At 35.3% G+C, this 22,902-nt stretch overlaps 3 protein-coding genes across 59 annotated transcripts in view; all 3 read right to left on the bottom strand.

The window, feature by feature from the left end:
* The window catches only part of epg5 (ectopic P-granules autophagy protein 5 homolog (C. elegans)), a 1,176,376-nt gene that overhangs the window by 687,710 nt on the left and 465,764 nt on the right, over positions 1-22,902 (bottom strand). The window lies entirely within an intron of this gene.
* On the bottom strand, positions 8,370-19,732 carry si:dkey-65b12.12. Of its 5 annotated transcripts, none has more exons than XM_087254087.1 (7): positions 19,437-19,732; positions 11,326-11,474; positions 10,870-11,226; positions 10,660-10,782; positions 9,371-9,424; positions 8,706-8,780; positions 8,370-8,588 (listed from the first exon to the last, which is right to left on the bottom strand). In XM_087254087.1, the coding sequence occupies exons 2-7, from the start codon at positions 11,396-11,398 to the stop codon at positions 8,494-8,496; spliced, it is 777 nt and encodes a 258-aa protein (XP_087110213.1). In that variant the 5' UTR covers positions 11,399-11,474; positions 19,437-19,732; the 3' UTR covers positions 8,370-8,493. The 5 variants fall into 5 exon arrangements, with proteins under 5 accessions (XP_087110213.1, XP_087110212.1, XP_087110210.1 ...); XM_087254086.1 differs by lacking the exon at positions 19,437-19,732 and adding an exon at positions 11,808-11,834; XM_087254084.1 differs by lacking the exon at positions 19,437-19,732 and adding an exon at positions 11,808-11,834 and having other exon boundaries at positions 8,706-8,792.
* ncor1 (nuclear receptor corepressor 1) overlaps positions 19,656-22,902 on the bottom strand; it is a 114,785-nt gene continuing 111,538 nt past the window's right edge. For 27 of the 50 annotated variants that reach the window (XM_087251445.1, XM_087251433.1, XM_087251439.1 and 24 more), the window contains 2 exons: positions 21,914-22,087; positions 19,666-21,826 (listed from right to left, as the gene is read on the bottom strand). In XM_087251445.1, coding sequence (XP_087107571.1) covers positions 21,618-21,826; positions 21,914-22,087 — 383 coding nt within the window. In that variant the 3' untranslated portion in view covers positions 19,666-21,617. Of the gene's footprint in view, positions 21,827-21,913; positions 22,088-22,902 lie in introns of all 50 variants that reach the window. The other 23 variants (XM_087251435.1, XM_087251429.1, XM_087251446.1 and 20 more) reach the window with 2 other exon arrangements.

A 22,902-nucleotide genomic window follows, 5' to 3' on the forward strand; every position in this document is an offset into this window, starting at 1 on the left:
GCTTATATAGTGTTGCTGGTAACACACACAAAAAAAGTACATTGCTGAAACAGGAACTAATTTTAAAGGTACATAAAATGTGTGTGAAGTTACGGTAATATACATATACTGTAAACAATGTTCTGCATCACAGCTTTAGCAAACATGCCACTGCTGACAGAAAGACAGAAATAATGTTATTAAATACAATATTTGTGAGCTTATAAAACAAATATGTTTAAAGGAGGGAATGATTCAGATGGGTTGGAGAGTGTGTGAATATGGATCAAAATGAACACACCACTGTGTACATTGCCCGGCTGTATAACCAGCAAACTAAACTGTGTGTTCACTAAATACACTGTGCATCTATGAGACATATGAGCAGTCATCAGGAAACTTTTGCAACTTCACGCTCATATGAGCCTCCACAGTTGATTAAGAAATGATGGGTGATTGTGCAATAAATATATTTATATATGTGTGTAACTAATGTGGGTTTAGCATTAAATTCTACAATCATTGTCAGTGACTGTGTTTACCATGACACATCATTCACACAGAAATAAAGCACATGACTTAGGGTGAAATATGTTTGCCCAACTGTCCTGTTGAAATTCATTGTATGAACAACATGACAGTACAAACAGCAACTTGTGTACTTTAATTATTTTGTTTGCCTGACATATTTGTCCAGATTCTGTCGAGTTGACATTGTCCACTGTGCTTTTTCATGTTTGAAACTAAGTTAATCCTCCACTTGAAGACACACTTCTCAGGTAGGACTTTTCCTCATGCACTGCAGTGGAACTGACCTAACGGTTGATCTTTCCTCCAGGGCTTTCTAATATGATGATAGCTAGGTCCCCTGTACCACTTTAAAAATTTACATGGGTGGTCGTCCCAATCAGTAGTTGAACTGTCGGTTTTTCTTTTAGCATATATACATTATAAACTAAGCCTGAACATTACTAAGGTTGGCATAAATATTTAGTAACTTCTGATATTGATGTGTGTTTGTGGCATACTCTGACTCAATATCTAGTCATGTGGCATTTATGCTATTTACCTTTTCCAGCAGATCAACAGTCCTCACTTGCATTTAAGATAAGTTGACTCAGATTTTTATTTATGCTGACAGCTGCCCTGATCTTTAATAAAACATGTTCTGCAATAAGAGATCTTCCTGCCTCTATTTTCCAGGCTAACAACCAATTTTACCCCATATATTTGAGGAGGAAATTCATTTCCAATCTTTTAATACCTTTGGAAGATAAATTCAGTTTCTAAACTGGCAAATCACAATTGATTTTTAAATCACCATCGAATCACCAAATCACCATTGAAGAGGTAATTTAAAAACCATGAAAATAGATCATTAAGGAGGTGTCTGCCATCTTCTGTGATCAGACTGAGTTTGTAGGAGGTTTTCTCAGTCCACTACAGTAGGTCTTTCAGTCTTTCATATTGAAAGCTTTTGCTGATGAGATTGGGGTGAAACCTTTAACAGATGATCCATTTGGACTCAAGGTGCTCATTTGTAGGAGACAAAAAATATTTGTAAAACCATATGACTTGTCTAACCCCATTACTTTGTTCGTTATTTCGCCACAACTAAAAAAGTGTTATTTTGTGCCCCGCTCTTCCCTACCTTTAGAATTCATTACAATAGAAACCCCTCCTAAATGACAGCTATATGAAGAAAAAAAAATGTTTGTGCCATCAATCAAACTCCAGGAGGGCCACAGCTCTGCAAAGTTTAGGTCCAACCCTGCTTCAATACACTTACCTGGAGGTTTCAAACAAGCCTAAAGGACTCAATTAGTTTGATCAGCTGTGTTTAATTAGGGTTGGACCTAAACTGTGCAGACCTGCGGCTCTCCAGGAACTGAGTTTGACACCTCTGGCTTAAAACAATCTCGTAAAACAAAACAAAAAAATGGGAAAGATTTTCTCCATTAAAAATATACTAACACATCTACGTAACGTTGTGTATAAAATCTGTGTAACACTTTATTTTGATGGTAAATTTGAGTAATAGTAGACTGTCTGCTTAATATCTGTTGATACTGCTCCTTCAACAGTCATTTAACTGACTATAAGAAACTTTTCAAGTACGTCAACACACTAACCCTAACCTAACAGTCTACTTATAATCTAATAAGAATTAGTTGGCATGTAGATGCAATGTAACCTGAATGTAACCTGAATTCAACAAATGGACCATCAAAATAAAGTGTGACCAATATCTGCAACATCTACTTAAGCCATCCTTCAGTAAAGTTCACAAAGACTATCCTACTTTACATATAGTTCATAATTTTATTTTAATTTACTCAATTTTGCACTTATCCAACACACCTCAGCAACACCATTTAAATATTTTCAAGTGAGATTGATATAGGTCTACATATAGAGTATAGGCTAAAATACATAGAACACAGCCTATAGATCTATGAAACAGATGTGTTTAAGACATAATCTATTATGTGAAAAGTACAAATGCGTAAGGGACATTCTACCAGTAATGTACATTTTTACTTATTAAAAAATGTTAGGGGGTCTGACCTTTAAGCTTGTCGTCCTCAAAAAAATCATAAAAAAACAAACATGATGCAAATGTGACAGGACTGAGCGAAACATGGGACAATTGTCGGTTTATTTGTATTATTTATTTGTAGAATTTGATGTTTTTTTTTTTATCAATTGAAGTGAACGATCACAACTTAAACTTGCTCTTTCTAAAGTTTTGTCCCCTAAATAACAGTTTTTAGCATAATGAAAATATTAATGCTGTAGGTTCAGTTGGGCTTAGCACAAGGACAATCACAGGGATTATACATTTTTAAAGTGTTTTTATCAAAGAACAAAAATCTGAGAACCAAATAAATGAAACATTCGTTCACAGAACAACTTACAGAAATCAACCATCGGTCTATTTCAGATTTTATTTGTTTATTTATTTTTTGGCATGAAATACTTTTTATTCACCGTAAGGACAGATAATTTAGCTACGTTTCTGGTAGATTGTCCCACAATGTAAAACCAACAGTTTGTTCATTCATGCATGTTAACGTCAAACTGAACCAGTCAAATCTGACAGTTTAGTGTTGTGGCAACTAAATGTATTTGACATCCATTAACAAACTTTATTTCGTTTTACCTGATATTTATATAAGCTGCTCGTTACAGCACTCCCTATGCCCTACATTAAACTAGTTAAATATCACTTGTAGCCTACTGTACTTCCACATGACACACTGGGCTACTGTAGTTAAAACAGTCTTGATCGCTCTCTACAGCACGTAAAATTAAACTTTAGTTTGTGCATGTGCGGGTCTTAGAATTACGTTAGCTTGCCAGATTCTAAGGGAGCCCATCTCCACTGAGAAGATTAAAATACAGGTACAACTGCACAAGGTTTGCATTAAGTAACAATGGCGTCACCTCAGCAATTAGTGATACAGAGACGCAGAGGGGCCGTTTTTCTGGTGTATGTGGAGTGCACGTACTAGACAGCAATATAGTTTTCTGAGGAAATACTGTATGTTTTTGCCACATGTATGCCTCCTTGGTGTCAGACGCAAAAACTAGGTGATCATTCAGACATTAGCGCCCTCTAGGGTCAAAGAAAAAGTCGTGTAATGTCAAGCATACATATAGGAATTATCAGCCCTTAGTAAATTATAATACACCTGTATATTTCATTACCCAGGCCCAATATATATGTTTAATGGAAAGATTTTTTTAAACACATTTCTAAAAATAATAGTTTCAATATTTTTTTTAATCTTTGCCATGATACATAATGTTTTTCCAAGATGCTACTATTCAAATTAAAGTGCAATTTAAAGGCTTAACTAGGTTAATTAGCAAGTTATTGTCTAACGATGGTTTATTTATTCTGTAGACAATCGAAACTAAATATTGCTTAAGAGAGGTAATAATATTGACTTAATTTTTTTTTTTTTTTAAACTGCTTTTATTCTAGCCAAAATAAAAAAAAAGACTTTCGCCTGAAGAAATGTTTGCTCTGTTAAACATCATATTGAAAATATTGAAAAAAAATGTACAGGAGGGCGAATAATTTTGGCTTCAACTGTATTTGAAGATACACAAAGATCCTCAATCCTATGTCTTAAATATCTGTTCAATTTAGCCATTAATGAGTTCAGCCATACCAAAAAATTATTTAACCTGGAAATAAAGATTAAACAAATTAAGATTAAACTAGGATTTAAATAAAATCTATCTGTAAAAAAAAGTTGGATTCCACACAATCGATTGGTGTTTGGACAACACGAAGAAATGAAGTAAACTTTTTCATTTTTTACCATTTTAAGTGGAACGAACATAAAAAAATTAAGTTGTCCCCTAAAATACTCAGGAATAGTGTGGTTTCATCTTATTTTAAATAAGTAGTTTGACGAGATATCAATCTATCTATCTATCTATCTATCTATCTGTCTATCTGTCTATCTGTCTATCTGTCTATCTATCTATCTATCTATCTATCTATCTATCTATCTATCTATCTATCTATCTGTCTATCTGTCTATCTGTCTATCTATCTATCTATCTATCTATCTATCTATCTATCTATCTATCTATCTATCTATCTATCTATCTATCTATCTTGATAGCTTTTGTAAGACAAAGCCTAGAAGATATTAAGTAAATCTACTTAACTCCAGTAAATCTACAGTAATTCTTTATTCAGCTTCATGTGCCATTAAGCTTAATCTCATTCTTATGGAACTGACAGAATACATGTTTTTATGTCTGAACACATTCATGTAGAGGTTTGTTTTAAAGAGATGCTGATGAAACATTTAAGGACATTTTTGAAAAGACATTACCAGTGCACACAATGTAGAATAACTTTTCATTTTCAACAGTTTTCCTAATTTACCCCATTATTTACTGTTGTTGAGAAGAATAAAAAAGGAAAAAAGAAGAAGCAATAGTGTGAGAGACACTTTCCAGCTAGAATTAACCAAGCACACAACACAGAAACTGTGGTTGACATATGTTGTAATTTCCACTCTCGATTTCCCTTAAGGATCTTGACCTTCAGGGTTTTCATTCATCTTCAATATGAAATGCTTTACATCTATTATTTAACTAATGCATCAATCTGTAATGCTTTAATCTGTAATGCTTTACTTTTAGGATGACGGTTACTGCTTCTGCACCTGTTTTATCCTGCTTCTGCATCTGTGGTTCTGTCTGATCATATGAAAAGATTTCCGTGGTTTAAGTGACAGACTAAAGCTCAGCTAAGTTTCACACTCTTCAGTTCTCAGTAAGTCATGATTCACAGCCTCATGCAGCTGAACTCAAAGAAAATATCTAACTCTGTATACAGAGAGGCTACGTTGTAAAATGCGATTCATTGACTTTAACACAATGGGTTTACACACTTTTTTAAAAGGGAGAGTTCACCCAAAACTGAAAAATCTGTCTTCATTTATTCAGTTTTTAATGTTCCAATCCTGTTTAACTTGCTTTCTCCTACTGAACACAAAAGAAGATATTTTAAAGAAAGCTGGACACTTGTAATCCTCGAATTCATATTCGTTAAATTATCTTTTGTGTTCAACAGATTAAAGAAACCTATATGAAACCACTTGAGGGTCAGTAAATGCTAAGTAAATTCTCATTTTTGGGAAAATTATCCCTTTGAAATTATTGAGTAAACTCACCTCAGTTAGTACAAAATGAAAACTCCACAAGACCGAGACCTGACCAACACAACTTATGGAAACACTTTAAATTCTTCCACTTGTAATTTCAGGTTTTTAAACATTGATAGCCTAATAATATCCATGTCAATCAGTCAATCAGTCAATCAATCAATCAATCAATCAATCACTGATTTCTGTATAGGACAGAGAAAAGCTGAATTCTTTGAAGAGTTCACATTGATAGAGACCAAGATCAGAGCTTTGTAAGTTGAGCATGGAGAATTTTTCAGATCCAGACTGAGCAGAGAAAGCTTTAATCCTACCATAACAGAAGCCTGATTCATCAATTACTTTGATCCCTGTAATTTGCTGAACAGCTGTAATAAAGGGCACCGATTTTACTCCCTTTTCAAGATAAGTCTTTTGTGTCTCCAGAATGTGTCTGTAAAATTTCAGCCCAAAACACCCATCAGATTATTTATTAGCTCTCTGTACATGCAGATTTTCAACCCCCTGCCTATCATCTCTCTCTTTATGGCTCTGATTTGTGAAGCCTTCTTTAGATAAACAGCACAGTGACAGATAAAAAGGAAGCTAATCTACCATTGATAAGAAAAACTACAGTAAGAACGTTCCCAATGATTATTTGATGTATTTGTTGTGGAGTTAATTCAAGTCTTTCTACAATGATGAGTCGCACAATGTTGTTACAAGGTTTGTACACGTGCACATTTAACTTAAAATTGTTTTTGCATGGCAAATATGACAGGATACACATTAATTTACACTACTGTATGGATGTCCGTTATGTTAATGTACAAAACAAACATGATTTAACATCCACAAACTGGGATTGAAGTATCTTCTTTTATAATTGTAGACACGTGGCTGGGGTGATGATTTTACTGTCTTTATTTCAAACATGCACTGTTTTAAAAACGTTTTAAACTTGTAAAACTAATTCTTGATTACATTTGATGATGATTGATAATCACAGAGAGCTGAACAGGTCTTTTAATCCCAGTTGCTTTATGATTGTCCTATCTTGTTGATATGATTATTTGTGTTACTAAGGAGACATGTTATTACGCAGCTGTCAATCAATTCGGTGGGTGGGGAAACCACACTCTTACTTCATGTTCCGGTTAGCCTCAAAATTGCTGGGATGAGGATCATATAACATCATATTTAATGTCAGGAAATAAAAAAAAGAGACTTATTGTGTTTATATCCCCCAATATTACTGTGGACACACTATACCTACACACAGTTCTGTCCAAACAGCTTACAAAAGATGATTGTTATTAAGGATGCCCTTTAATGTGAATCCATACAGCATTTGAATGTATGCTCAGGTTTTAATCAAAATTTTCTGGATCAAACAGGCATTTATTCTTTTTAATACATTTTCTTTGACAAACACCATCACCTGTGTGGAAAAAAACATTCACACAAGCTAGATGTAATAAAACATTAAATAGATCATAAACAACACCCATGTATACGGAAAAATCTATCGGAATTGACTGACCTCTGACATGTAAAAGACAGTGCAAACAGCTTCATGTCTCAACAAATGCACTAAGCTCAAGAGCTGTCGGTTTAGAACTTCTCACACTTTTCACTTCCTGAAAATGCTGAAAAAAGGGGCTATGATAACTCTAAATAAATCACAGGTTCGTGACGAACATTATTTCCAAATTTTCCTTTAAATAATTACAAACCAGCAGGTTCAAGAATTTTGTGAATAGCAGTTTTTCTGAAATACATTTTAGATTTGATTTCCATTTAATTTGTTTTGTATTCACAATCTTTATATATAAGCACCACATACAAGCACGTAAGAAAAACAAAAAAGACACTTGGATTTGTGTGCCACACAACTGAGCATCTGTGGCAAACCTGAAACATGCAATTCATGCTCAAAGGTCGCTGGAGTGAGACCCAGTTGCATGAACCAGTATTTAAAAATGTTTTGCTATACATACAGTAAAAACATGTTTTACTTGTCAAACAAATAAAACAGAATACATCTTTTCATGCATGTGATGTAAAAATACTTTGAACTATTTATGGAGCAATTTTTAAAAATACAGACTTTCTGTCTCCCACAAAACTGACGGTCAACATTAACCATCAAGCATGAATATATAAGTTAAGGTCAGAATTATTAGCCCCCCTGAATTATTAGCCCCCTGTTTATTTTTCCACAATTTCTGTTTAACGGAGAGCAGATTTTTTAAAACACATTTCTAATCATAATAGTTTTAATAACTCATTTTAATAACTGATTTATTTTATCTTTGCCGTGACAGTAAATAATATTTGACTAGATATTTTTCAAGACACACATTCACATTTAAAGGTTTAACTAGGTTAGTTAGGCAGGTTAGGGTAATTAGGCAAGTTATTGTACAACAGTGGTTTGTTCTGTAGACATTAAATTAAATTAAACATTTTTACCTTAAAATGTTTTTAAAAAAGTAAAAAACTGCTTTCATTCTAGCCAAAATAAAACAAATAAGATTTTCCAGAAGACAAAAGTTATTACAACAGTTATTACAACAAATGTTAATATTTGTTTGATTTTGATCCAGACAAGGTTTGTGGATCTTCCTCATTTACTACATTTTAGTCACTTGAATTATTTTAAAACTTAAAACCTATATCTAATTCAAATCCCCATGAAATTACATAATTCTCCTATTTTAAATGGTCATTTTATTTCCAAGATATGCTAAACAACATTTTCCAAACTACACAAGATGGTTGCAGGCAAAATCTAAGTAATAAAAGAGAGAGTTCTTTGATTTGGATTCTTTGCAGCTCACTTGTCTCTTCTTTTGACAGCAGCGTACAGGACAGTCTCTGAGTTGATATGTTCGAATTTATATGCATTTGTGGGACTTTTATTTGCAAGAACTGATGAGGAAGTAGAGAAAAAGATCATGAGAAAATGTTTCATGAAATCCACATTTCACATGCTGGATGTGCAGAACAAGCAAAACGTCTGCAATGCTTCACTGCAATAATAATTACCTTCACTTTCCTGGTGGTGACGGGGTTTATGATTAATTGATGCATAGGTTACTTCATCTGTTTGTCCTGGAATATCTGAGGAAACAACTATTACATTTTATTCATATAACAATGTATTAAATCATCAGCCAAGATTTCTACATCACTTCATAAAATACTAGCTTTGATTCAATTGTCTTTTCAAACTAATATCTCTTAGTAATAGACTTGTGCAGGCATTAGGCAAGATAAAAATTTTAGGCGGTTTTTAAATTATTTCTTTATTTTTTTAGTGTGTCTTAAGTTTAACGTTTAATAACTTAATTCCAATAACATTTACAGTGATTCGGACTATTAAGGAATAAACCTCATTGTGTCACCTTTCAAAAAAAGACCAAAGCCATGCTTGTGCTAAAAATGGTTCAAAAATAGCATATAATTTACTTTGGGTATGCATTCTTTTTTACAGGAACACTAAGGGGTTCTGAACAAGGGATTCATAGGATATATTATATCTGTTTGTCCTAAAATATCTTGAAAACAATTAGTACATTTTATTTACATAACAAGTTATTAAACCATTAGCAAATTTTTTTGCATCACTTTATAAAATACACCAACTCATTTTAGACCATAGTTATTTTTATGTAGTTGAATATTTGTAAATTCAGAATATTTCTCCTTACTGTTAAGACAGTTGTTCGCTCCGTGTTCAACTGGTGCACTGATGAGTGCTTGCCCTGAAAACAGAGAAGATTGTTTCCATAAAGTAAAATTGTACTGTTTGTCGCACTTAATCTTGTTAAATTGTGCCTGCAAAGAAAATAATCCAAGACATTGTCAACTAAATTCTCATTATAAGAAACTGATTTGGGGGTTACCTTTGACCAGTTCTGCTCAGTTTTATACTTGTTCTTGCAGAATAATGTAAAGTTCACAAATAAAGGATATGTATCAAATCGTGGTCAGCCGAGACGCCTTCATTGGCTCAGTTTGCTGTGTTAAGCCAAAAGGCTTTATTGACATTGTTTTTTAAATTATTATTTTTATTGATATACAGTTGAAGTCAGAATTATTAGCTTCCTTTTTTTTTCCTTTTTTAAATATTTCCCAAATTATGATTAACAGAGCAAGGAAATGTTCACAGTATGTCTGATAATATTTTTTTCTTCTGGAGAAAGTCTTATTTGTTTTATTTCAGCTAGTATAAAAGCTGTTTTAAATTTTTAAAAAACTATTTTAAGGTCAAAATTATTAGCCCCTTTAAGCTATATTTTTTTCAGTAGTCTACAGAACAAACCATCGATATACAATAACTTGCCTAATTACCCTAACCTGTGTAGTTAACCTAACTAACTTAGTTAAGCCTTTAAATGTCACTTTAAGCTGTATAGAAGTGTCTTGAAAAATATTTAGTCAAATATTATTTACTGTCATCATGGCAAAGATAAAATAAATCAGTTATTAGAAATGAGTTATTAAAACTATTTTGTTTAGAAATGTGTTGAAAAAAATCTGCTCTCCGTTAAACATAAATTGGGGAGAAAAAAAAATAAACGGGGGCTAATAATTCTGACTTGAACTGTATTTGCAATATATTTCATTGTTAATTTAATTGCCAGGATTCCCAACATGTTCAATTTAAAAATATAAATTTTTGCTACTTTAGGGATAGTTCACCCTTTGGATGATTCATCGGTGGAATGAACAAAACTGAAATCTGGAATACCAGCTTAAAGAGTTCACTTATACAATACTTTGGGTGAAATTCAGTTTTAGTGTGCTTCTCAGCTGATCATTTCAGAGGCACTTGATAAAATATGTATTGATTATAACATTTTAATGTATAAGTTCTTTAACCATTTATATACAGCTTAATTTATTTATTTACCTACTGTTTGCTTTTCAGCCATATCTGTTTGGATAGTGCGTATAGCATTAAAAAGTTAGTAACATTTGCAGTGCAGTGACTTACGTTTTATCCACGCAAAGTAAACAGAGAGAGAGACGAGAGAGAGAAGCAGAAATCCTCCTCCAGTTGCTGCTGCAACCACGAGCCGCCAGTTATCGAGAAATAAAAACTCCACAAGAGCGAGACCTGATCAAGATCAGATATTGATGTAAATACCTTTACATTTTTCATAAACATAATTTCCATGTAAATATGTAAAAATCAAGCACTCACTGATTTCTGTATAGGCCAGAGAACAGTTGAATTCTCTGAAGAGTTCACATTGATAGAGACCGAGATCAGAGCTCTGCACTTTATTAATGAGGATGGAGAAGTTTCCAGATCCAGACTGAGAAGAGAAAGCTTTAATTCTACCACGTCTGTTATCCCAGAAACTTGATTCCCCATTTACTTTGATCTCTACAATGTGCTGAACAGTTGTACTAATCTGACTCCAGACAGCACTTGAATTTGTTATCAGTTTTGATCTAAAGAGATCTAGATCAAACAGGCAAGGCAGCAGGACGTTAGACTCCAGTTCAGTGGTTACATTTATTCTTGTAATCAAGTTCCTTTTACAAACACCATTGCCTGTGTGGAAACACATGAACAAGAGCTAGATAATAATAAAAAAATGATGTGTCATGAACAACACCCATGTATACAGTAAATCACTCTGAATTGACTGACCTCTGACATGTATAAGACAGCAGCAGCAGATCATCATGACCCCAGCAGAGAAACACAGTCCAAACAGCTTCATATCTCATGTCAACAACTGCACTGAGCTCAAGCGCTGCGAGGTGAGAACGTCTTATGCTTGTCACTTCCTGAAAATGCTGAGAAAAAAGGAGAAAAACCACAATGAAGATTCTAAATGAATAAAAGGTTCATGATAAATGTTTTTTTCCAAACTTTTCTGTAAACAATTACAAAACAACAGGTTGAAGAAGTCTATAGGAAAAATAAAAATTTCTTTTCTTTTGTATTCATCAGATGTGTATATCCTTATGCAAGCACCATAAACAAGAAAGAAAAGCAAAAAAGACACTTTGTGAGCCACACTTAAACCCAACTGAACTTCTGTGGCAAACCTGAAACATGCAATTCATGCTCAAAAGTCTACAGATGTAACTGAGCTGGAGTGAGCTACAGTAATAGGAAACGCGCACCGGTATGCAGGAAATGTTTGCTGCTAATAAGAGTCACAAGTTAACAAGCAATAAAGGAAGAAACCACACTGGAGCCGTCACATATGGCATGTCTCCCATTCTCATAGTCCAGCATTTAGTTTTGCTTCCTTTAGTTACTCTATTCCTCTCTATTTTGCAAGATTTTTGTTTTTTCTATTTTTGTTTTGCAAGATCTTACTTGAATTGAATGCACCACATTACTACAAACTTTTAATCACTAGTGAGAAACTTTCTTTAAGGCCTGAATTTCTGAGTGCATCATTCAGAACTGTGTCATGAAGCAAAAGTATGGAAATCAGTAAAAGACTATGTCATTGCTGAGGGAAAAACCTACAATCCCTTGAAGCAATGCAAATGACTCAATCAAATAAAAGATGGCAAATATTGGATGTATTTGTCAATATTTAACTATTTGAAGAGAGTAAGGTGTTGTCATCTACGAAGCTAAACATCTGGTCACTGCATCTCTTTGATTGGCAGAACAGTATCATGTGTAAGGTCATTTTTCTGCACAAATTCCTCTATTAAACATGATTGACTCAATAACAAGCAGTACCAGCGCATCACCAGCATGCTCCAACCAAAGTGATTTGAACTCTTCTGATAGTTCTAATGTAAATCCATGTCGAATTGTAGATCAAAACTTTCCAACTTTAACTCATTCGTTTACCCAGAATCTTGTCGTCAACCTCACTCGACCTGTGTTTTTATATTTACATCAGAAAGTTCAGCTCATGAACGTACGTAAACGGCACTTGCAAAACTCAAAGTTTTTAAGTTGAGTGTACAAAACATTGGATTTCTTGAACAACATTAAATAGTTAAAATGAATAAACATTTTGTCATTTACATAATAATAAATTGAAGCTACAACTAATGATATATCCGTCAGTGTATTAATAAATGTACAATCTTTCAGTTTACTGCGATTTGTCTTTGTAAGGTTTTGTTAGCAGTTTCGGTGTTCCAGAGTGTTTTAAATTTTCATTTAATAAAAGTGTTTCACAAATACATTAAAGTCTTTTTTACAATACATGCATTGAAAGACTTTCAACTATTTGTGGAGCAATTTACAGCAAATACAGAAATACAGACTCGCTGTCTCACACAAAACCAATTAAGTGACAACCATCATTAATTATCAAGCATGTACATTTTAAGTCAGAAATATTAGCCCCCTGAATTATTAGCCCCCGTTTAATTTTATCCACAATTTCTGTTTTACAAAGAGATTTTTTTAGCACATTTCTAAACATAATAGCTTTAATAACTCATTTCTACTGATTTATTTTATATTTACCATGATGACAGTAAATAATATTTTACTAGGTGTTTTTCAAGCCACTTCTATACAGCTTAAAGTGAAATTTAAAGGCTTAAATGTTAATTAGGTTAACTAGACAGGTTAGGGTCATTAGGCAAGTTATTAAATAATGATGGTTTGTAAACTAACGAAAAATATATATAGCCTAAAGGGGCTAATAATTTTGTCCCTAAAATGGTTTTTTAAAAAAATTAAAAACTGCTTTTAATCTAGCCTAAATAAAACAAACAAAACTTTCTCCAGAAGAAAATATATTATCGGACAAACTGTGAGAATTTCCTGAATCTGTTAAACATCATTTGGGAAATATTTAAAAAAGAAAAGAAAATTCAAAGGGTGCTAATAATTCTGACTTCAACTGTATATACCCAACACTAATATATGTGGACAGATGAAGTCAAAAATAGTCTAATACAAGTTTGTCTGACACTTTTCTGTATTTCAGTGTATTGAGATAAGCCACATCTAAAAACAACTTAAAGATTTACATTTAAAGTGCACCTACAGTATTTCACCCCTTTTACAAGATGTAAGATAGGCCTTTAGTGTCTCCAGAAAGTGACTGTAACGTTTCAGCTCAAAATAGCCCCCAGATTCTTTATTATAGCCTTCAGAATCTACCTATTTGTAGTCTGATTACATTGTAGTTGTTTTGAAGCCTGTGGCTTTAAATGCAAATGAGCTGCTTCTCCCCGCCCACTGCTCCCATGTGTCTGTCTCTTTCATCGTGCGTTTCAAAGGGCCGTCAGTGAGAGACAGACTTGGATGATTATAAACTTAAGATTATAGTGGTTATAGGAATTTGTTGGAATATACAACCAGTTCCATGCATGTTCAATAAAAAAGGTCAGGAGAGGTTTTTCTTTAACGTTTAACATATTAGCAATTTATTGGATAAAAGTGAATAATTCGAATCACAGAATTCTGTTATCAATGCAATGCAAAAGTTACATTCAGGAGGTGTGCAACAATTTTCATTTTCTGACTTCAACTTATTTAGGCAGCTGATATTAACTGGTGGAGTTTAGTGAAATTCGTCACTTGTCAATCATTCTCCAGTCCATCATGGGTCACCTTTATCAGGCTTGAATTTTCACTGCCAAAAGGGTATCTTTTTAGTGGGTGTGGTGTGCAACAAACAGGTTTCAGTCAACGTCATTCTCGCTCGAGGAAATGTCTACAGTAAAGCTGTAAGGGGCGTTCACATATCATATGAGAAGCACTTCTCACAATACAGATGCTTTAGTTTATACACATAAACACTTGTGTATAAATGTTCATTAATCACCTTTATTTTTTCTACAAATTCTCTGCACAGCATTAAAAGCATAAGACTTTCTGTGCTGTTCAGTTTTAACATCTTTCTGCTGATAGAAAGTTTCTGCAGAGATTAATTTAATTTTGGACCAGCATTTATCTACTTCTGCAAAAATGTTTCATTAATGCAAAACCAGAACTAGAACTCCTGAAAAAGTTGAGTTAATATATGACCAATATAAATAACTGTTTAATGAAAAGAAAAAGAGACAAAAATAATAAAAAAATATTCCTTTTTCCCAACAGATTACATAGCAACTTTACTGTCTTTATTACAAACATGCTCCGTTTTAAAAATGTTTTAAACTTATAAACCTTTTATAAATTACAGAAAGTTGTAACAAATATTTTAATCCCAGTTTATTTGCAAAAACAATGTTGTGTGGACGTGTGTACATGTTAATATAAAAACATTCCACCTGTCAACCTATTCGGTGAGCGGGGAAAACTGCACTCCTACGTCACATTGCGGTCGGCCTCAAATTCACTGGGATTTCAATCTTAATGTTAAGAAAAAAAAGAAAAAGAAAAAAAAAGAGACTTGTTGGGTTTGTATCACTCCAATATGACAGTGGACACACACTATACCTACACACAGTTCTGTCCAAACCTTCCAAAAGTTGATCCTTATCATTGATGCCCTTTAAATAGATTAATTAACTCGCACAGATAAGATTGTATATATGGGAAAAATGTAGAAACGTAGAAAATAAATTAAAATTATAGTTTAAAAAAAATGTATAAGGAAAGAAATGAGTAATGTAAACTACTTTTAGCAGATCATGTTGTAAATTCTAAATAATACACTAATAATAATATGTTTTAAAAAAGCAATTTTGCTTGGTTTCGTTTTTTTTTTATGATGAGACTATGAGCCCTATAATACACCCGGCGCAATAGGGTGCAAGACATGTTTGGTGCAATTTGTTAATATTTTCAGTAATAAGGGCCCGGGGGTGGGGGCTGGTTAGATAACGCACATTGATGAAGGAAATCAATTTTGTGCCATGCACTTTAGACTTTACGCCTAGATCATTAAAATAGAGCCCAAAGTGTTAAGAATAAAAGCCCTTAATATAGGCCAGAGCCAATTACTTCAACATGATATATAGAAATGACAATACACTGACAACTCAGGGACTCTTTCTGAATCAGCAGCTGTCAGATGAGTGTGTCTGCATGTGAACTGTAACAAGAAGAAGAAGAAGAAGAAGAAAAAAAAAAAGCTCAAGCATCACCTCAGGTTGCACATTGCAGTTGGTTGGTTAAGGTGATGCTTCTCACACCAATGTGCAAGACATTATAGCATCTGTGAGTTGGGTGTCAAATTGGGTGTTCATTTGAACCAGGTTTTATCTTAGCACTTTTACTCGTTTAAGACCTTCACTAGGCAAGGCAACGCAAGTTTATTTATATAGCACATTTCATACACAGTGGGAATTTAAAGTGCTTTACATAAACAGGAATAAAAGAGACAAGTATAAAAAAAAAGAAAAATAAATAATAAAAATGATAGAAAAAACTGATAAAAATGTTTAGTATAGTTTATAAAATAATGAAAAAGAGAAGGACATAATAAAGCGATCTGTCGGATGTAGCACAGTGCTCATTCAGTCAAGGCACAGCTAAACAGATGTGTTTTCAGTCTCGATTTAATTGTGCCTATTATTAGAGCACATCTGATCATTTCTGGAAGCTGATTACAGCAGCAGGGGGCAAAGTAGCTGAAAGCAGATTCACCCTGCTTTGGACTCTTGGAATTTTTATATGATTCTAAAGATGTAAGTGATTTTTTAGGTTTGTATTCAGTGAGCATATCTGTAATATATTCAGATCCTAGGCCATTAAGTGATTTATAGACCAGTAATAATACTTTAAAATCTATTATGAATGTAACTGGGAGCCAGTGTAAAGACCCGAGGACAGTTGTGATGTGCTCTGATTTCTTTGGTTCTGGTCAGAATCCTGGCCGCAGCGTTCTGGATGAGCTGTAACTGTCTGACTGTCTTTTTGGGAAGGCTTGTGAGAAGGCCGTTACAGTAATCCACCCCGCTGCTGATAAAAGCATGAACAAGTCTTCACTAGAAACAAAGCATCTGATTCTTGCAATGTTTTTGAGATGATAGTATGCTGATTTACTGACTGCTTTGACATGACTACTGAAACTCAGATCTGACTCCAGTCACACCAAGATTCTTGACCTTATTTTTTGTTGTTTAACCTTTAGTGCCAAGGTACGCATTCACCTTGAGAACCTCATCTCTGTTCCCAAACACAATGACTTAAGTTTTCTCTTTGTTTAACTGAAGAAAGTTTTGCCACATCCAACTGTTCATTTCATCAATGCACTGGTAGAGGGTGTCAATGGGGCTGTAGTCATTAGGCAGTAAGGCTAAGTAGATCTGAGTGTCATCAGCATAGCTGTGGTAAGAAATTTGATTTTTTTCTTTATTATTTGGCTCAGAGGAAACATATAAAGGTTGAACAGGAGAGGTGCCAGAATCGAGCCTTGTGGGACTCCACACGTCAAGGGTGTCCACTTTGACCTATGGTCACCAACAGTATACTGACATAGTAACCTCTTCCTTCAACGTAAGATCTGAACCATTTGAAGACCGTGCCAGACAGCCCAACCAAGTTTTCCAGCCTATCCAGAAGTATGCTGAGATCGACAGTGTCAAATGCGGCACTGAGATAGAGCAGTACCAGCGCACCGTTAGTTTACCTGAATCTGTATTTAAGCGTATATCATTGATTATCTTTATAAGAGCACTTTCTTTACTGTGATGTGCTCTGAAACCAGATTGAAAATTGTCTAAATACCCCTTGAAGTTTAAGAATTTGTTAACCTGGTTGAAAACAAAATTTTCAATGATTTTGCCAATGAAAGGGAGATTTGAGATTGGTCTGTAATTGCTTAATAGGGTGTTTTCCAGGTTGCTCTTCTTCAAGAGGGCATTAAAAACTGCAGGGCTTAACAATTAGGACCTCCTGATGGCCCCAGGCCAGTGTGCGAGGCGCTTGGACAGTAGACAGGATTGTTACTGGCCCAATCTGTGCTGCCTTGTCACAAAGCGTTCTATTTGCCTGCGACTATTTGTCAATTGCATATGAATACAGTCTTAGAAATGAGAAACAGTTTGTGCTTTTAAGCCTTTAAATGCTACCTTCTCTGTGATGTCGTAAACGCCATATTGCTTTTCGGTTACTCATATCTGAATGGAGCATTGTGAGCATGTTGTTTTTTGTAACCTGGTTAAAACCAGTACAGCAAAGTGATGGCAACATCAAATTATGAGGCTTAAAGAATGTCTTGGAAGTGGACATGTACGTGGGTACAGCACGACGATTTGCTCATTATACATATATTAACATTTTAAAAATATTTAAATTCTAGTTTCAAACACATTTTTGACACAATATTTTAAAAATGTGGCAAGAAATAGCTATTAACCTATACTTTTTTTTTTTTTTTGGTGGGCCAGTTAAATATTTGCAGGCCAGTAAAAATCTGAATGGCTGGCCCAGGAAGTGCATTTTCAGGTTTCAATTAAAGATTACAAGGGCAAACAATTTTTATTCTTAATGACAGATGAATTGTTCACCACAAAACGGAGACACTGTTCACTGTCAGTGGTGTAAAGTAACTAACTACAAATACTCAAATGACTGTAATTGAGTAGTTTTTCTCAGAAATTGTCATTTACTAAGTAGTTTTATTAAATGTGTACTTTTACTCTTCCTTGAGTGCATTTTAGTGTAGTGTGGGTTCTTTTACTCCACTACTTTAACCTGCAGTCACTACTTTATTTTTTCCTGCCTATGGGGATTATAAAATCAGCCCTTTATTTCCTGTCCAATCAAATTGCACATAGAAGGTAAACAGTATTATAATGAACTACCTCAAGGCATGGGCGATTTATAATTGCAGCAAACTGTTTGAAAGCATTAAAAGTGTAAAAGAAACAACTTTACATAAATTGACGAGAGACTGTTTAGATGCATGTCACTGATGATAAGATGATGGATATTTACTGTATGATGAGTAAAATGGCCTTAAACACCCAGCAGGCACAATACAATAAATCTGCAAATGTATTAAACACACTAGATTAAAAGTGTGCGCTACTCATTTTAAGTTTTGTCATAAGTTTTGGTTAGTAGAATAGTTTAGATAGGGCATGAAAACGCTGAAGATTTTTCTTTTTCTTTCGTTTCTTAGATAGAGCAGAGGTGTCCAAAGTCGGTCCAGGAGGGCCGGTGTCCTGCTGACTTTAGTTCCAACTTGCTTCAACACACCTGCCTGAAAGTTTCTAATATACCTAGTTAGAGCTTGATTAGCTGGTTCAGGTGTGTTTGATTAGGGTTGGAGCTAAACTCTCCAGGACACGGGCCCTCTGGGGCCGAGTGTGGACACCTCTGGTTTAGAGATTGTGGGTTTTCATAGTTGTGTTTTGTTATATTATTTTCTTTGGCACTGCTTTTGTTCCTCTTCCCCTTTATTACAACCATTTATTTGATTTATTTTGTATATACTTTGTTATCATTTACTCACTTTGGAAAATTAACACTATGATTACACTATGAGTTGTTTGTCTGCTCCTTTGCCGCCGCCACCACCATTCATAAAGGGGCCATAAAGTTTAAATGTTGCTGTAACCCTAGCATTTCCATCTTAAATAACCGTAACAGGTAACAGGTATTATTCCCTTTAATCCACAGTCTAAAGCACATATAATGATGTGTGGCTGCTGGATGCAAACTCAGAGTCATTGCCTGGATTTTGCGAACCAGATTCAGTAAAAAAATAAAATAAAAAAATAAAAAAAACTCTTTAAGGTTCAAAAGTAGAAAAGTTATCTAAATCTTGGATTAGCTGAGGGAGAGTAAATAAATAGCAGGTTTATATAGTGGGTGAACCATCTATTCAGTGCACCCCAATTCAGTATTAGCAGAACTTAAAGTACCTGTGCATGCTAATGAAGTCATTTATTCCTCCTCACCATGATCCAAATCTGCATGACTGTCATTTTTCTGCTGGACACAAAGACAGACAAGATGTTGATTTACACAGTATAGAAAAAAAGTAGTTTTTTTTTCTTCAGAGTATACCTGGTTTTACAAACTCTGTTACATTTTGCTATATTTTCTTGTATTTAATTAAGTAAATGAGCAGAGACAAGAGATACAGCGCAGTCAGTTTCAGAGAGGTGGAGCTCTGTTCTACTTTATTGATTGGTCTGCACATTTCTCATCCATCTATTGAGGAGACAGAGTGATACAAACATTGGATTTCAACATCAGGGGATGCTTTTTTTCCAAGTCTAGATTTAGAACAGACCAGAAAAAAAGGAAGTCCCCCTTGCAAAGCTGGACTGTAAAATAGACTGACATGATGAGCAATTTTCATTTTCTTTAAGATTCAAGTTTCACCATTTTGTCAACGCCACTGTAAACACTTGACACCCTGTTAAACAGGATGAATATAACATTGATGCTGAAAATGACGGAAAATAAGAATGTGGAAAAACCCAAACGTCAGCTCGACATTGTTTTTTGAAACTTCTGAAGAAACAAAACCATATTTCAAATAAAGATCAGACGGTTGGTGTTGCTGAAACCAAGCAGAAGCACACAAAGTGCAGAAAAAGCAGGATAGCGAGATGTCTTCAGATATCAGGGACCTCCATTAGCTTTCAAAACATTGAACTACTTCTGCATGTAACTAAAAACTGAGCTTATTCACTTTCAGACACGGAGACATTCAGATCTCTGAATGAATGAGAGCCACCACTCGGCAGCCGCTGAGATAAACGGTACCGATTTTATACGCTTAATCCAAACAAAAAAGTCAAAAATGGAGTAAGTGATTGGTACATGAATATATCTGAAAGCGCTCCAGACCCCTGCATGACACTCAATAACTTAGATTACAGGTAGTATGTTCTTAAGCTTTTCAAAATTACGAAGGAAAAAAAAGTGCAACAATGGTGCAGAGATGTATCAAGTTTGGTACTTCCTCTTTTTGTCTTTGCATTTTGTTTTGTGGTCTAGGGAGAAAAAAAAGAAGAAATAAAAAGAAAAATCACACATTTGGACTCCTTTGTCATCAGTAAAAGATTTACAAACTTTTCCCCAGAAACATATTCTTCAAAAAGCAAATAAAGTTACTGAGGGAAGGGTGGCGGTGACCACATAAAACCTGTAAGAAACGCCCTGAAAGAACAGTCAGCAAAGTAAAGATGACGGGTCGCGTCACACTGCCAGACATTCAATGGTAGCCCAAACACTGCACAGATCTGCAACAGGCCACTGCTAAAGACCAAGCTGAAAAGAAAAGCCGGAAAAACTGAACATTCATCTTATGTCTGAAGCTTCACTGTCAATCTGAAAACCAGAAAAGGCTTATGGCGTCTTTGATTGAGTCCTCCTAGAAGAGTTGATGAACGACTGTGGTTCCTCCCTACAGTAACAAATGGAAAGACGTCAACAGTGCTGCACACACACACACACACACACAGGCTCCGCATCTGAAGGGGGAAAGGCAATGAAGTCTGTTTGCGTTTTGTTTCCATCAGACCATTACTTTCAGATGTGGGAAGCTCAATGCTCTTCACTCAGCTGAACACTAAATTCGCCAGTGTCTCCTTCCACCCAGTCATCCATCCAACCATCCATTCATCCATACAACCATCCACCCAGTCATCCATCAAACTGGGAAAGATTTAAAAAGCAATGTTAAAAACGCAGGGAAAATAAGAGTTAAAGGAAAAACACTGCAAAAGGTTACTCTATTTACATACATAGATTTTTTTCTTTTTCAAAGACAAAAAATCTTTACAGAAACAAATTTTCAGCAAACAAGGTTCTTTACAAGTTCTTCATCCTTCGTCTCTATTCACTTGGGATTAGATCTAGTTTTTAATCCCCAAACGGGCCAAAGCGTCGGATTCAATCAGTGGCTCTCTGCAATGCTCTCTCTGACCACCAGTGGGCACCAAAGTAGCACCAAACGTGGGTCCTCCTTCGCAGCTGAATCTCACCCTCCAGTGGCAGTGAGTGGGATTCATGAAGACAGTGAAAGAAGGGCGATGGTGAGCAGGAGCGGGACATGGACGCGTGTGAAGGAGAGGGGTGGGGTCACTGCCTCAGTCGTCGCTGTCTGAGAGGGTCTCGTACTGCTCTGACAGCAGCGGCGGCTCTCTTTCCCAGGCTCGTGTGGGAGCCACAGGGGCCGTGGTACCACCCTGTGCTTGCTGCTGGGACTGCATGGAGGGAGACGGGCAGGCCATGGAGGAAGGTGGGGTACTACTGAGCATGCGCATCGTCAGGGGGTTGTAAGGGAACTGCATTGAACCTGAGGCAGAAGAAGAGAGAAACTATCATCACTAATGTCACTGTGGCTAAATCATTTCATCTGAGGATGCAGACTGCACAAGCTCACCCGTGGACGAGGGCCTGTCCTCCCATGCCCAGGTGGGAGCCTGTCTGTGGTAATCGCCCTCTGAATGGACAGAGGACACAGAAGAGGGCCGCTCTCCGGCTGAGTATGCCTGGCCTGGGTTGGGAGACTTTGATTTCCTGCTGCTTGCTTTGCTCTGAAGCTTCTGCTTCCCTGCTGAGGAGACAGAATGAGTGAGAATATGCTTAATTTCTATCTTTGTTCAGGTCATAAATGAAAATATTTAAAATAGAGCCGATACAGAATACATAAACAACAAGCAGATATTCCTCATTTCCACTGTGTGGTACAGTTGAGTAGAATACAGTTAAGTATGGTTCAGTATAAATCACGATGATCAGGCCTGCATGCCCACTGCTGATAGTACACTTATTTGGCAAGCAAAAGTATGGCAAAGATGTATTTGAAATCAATCTTGCTTGAAGAAGAAACCAGTATGGGTTGTTCCCTTAGTGCACATATTGAGAATGGCCCCATAAACAATGAATGAGAGTAGACCATGTTCTTGCTTATTGGCATGTGGCCGTTTGACACAAGATGATGACAAACTGTGCATGAGACAGGTTCAACCATGGTTGTTGTGTTTTAAATGTGTATCTAAATATCGTGTTTAAATTCCTGTGACTTGTTGAATGCGCAAGTGACGGATTTCTGTAAACCAAGAGTCTAGCACACTCTCGATAGATTGTAAAGCTTGTTTCAAATGCGAACAAGTATCTGCATCTGAAAGGGTGTGAGCCAAATGTCCTAAAGGAACTCAAAAGTTGAGACCCAACCAAACCAGTTGGGTAATCTCCGGGGGTATACTTACAGTATACTTTGTTATAAAGTAGTGTCTCACAGACAGTACTTTGGGTTAAGCTACATAAAGACCAATGGGTTAACATCAATGCTGAGGAACTGCACTTTTCATCGTCTTTAATAAAATCTTCTCCTGATAAGAACTTTGTTCTGCTCACTTATTTTATGCA

This window comes from Danio rerio, chromosome 5 (assembly GCF_052040795.2).
Source record: "Danio rerio strain M-AB ecotype USA chromosome 5, GRCz13ab, whole genome shotgun sequence".
Classification (NCBI taxonomy): domain Eukaryota; kingdom Metazoa; phylum Chordata; class Actinopteri; order Cypriniformes; family Danionidae; genus Danio; species Danio rerio.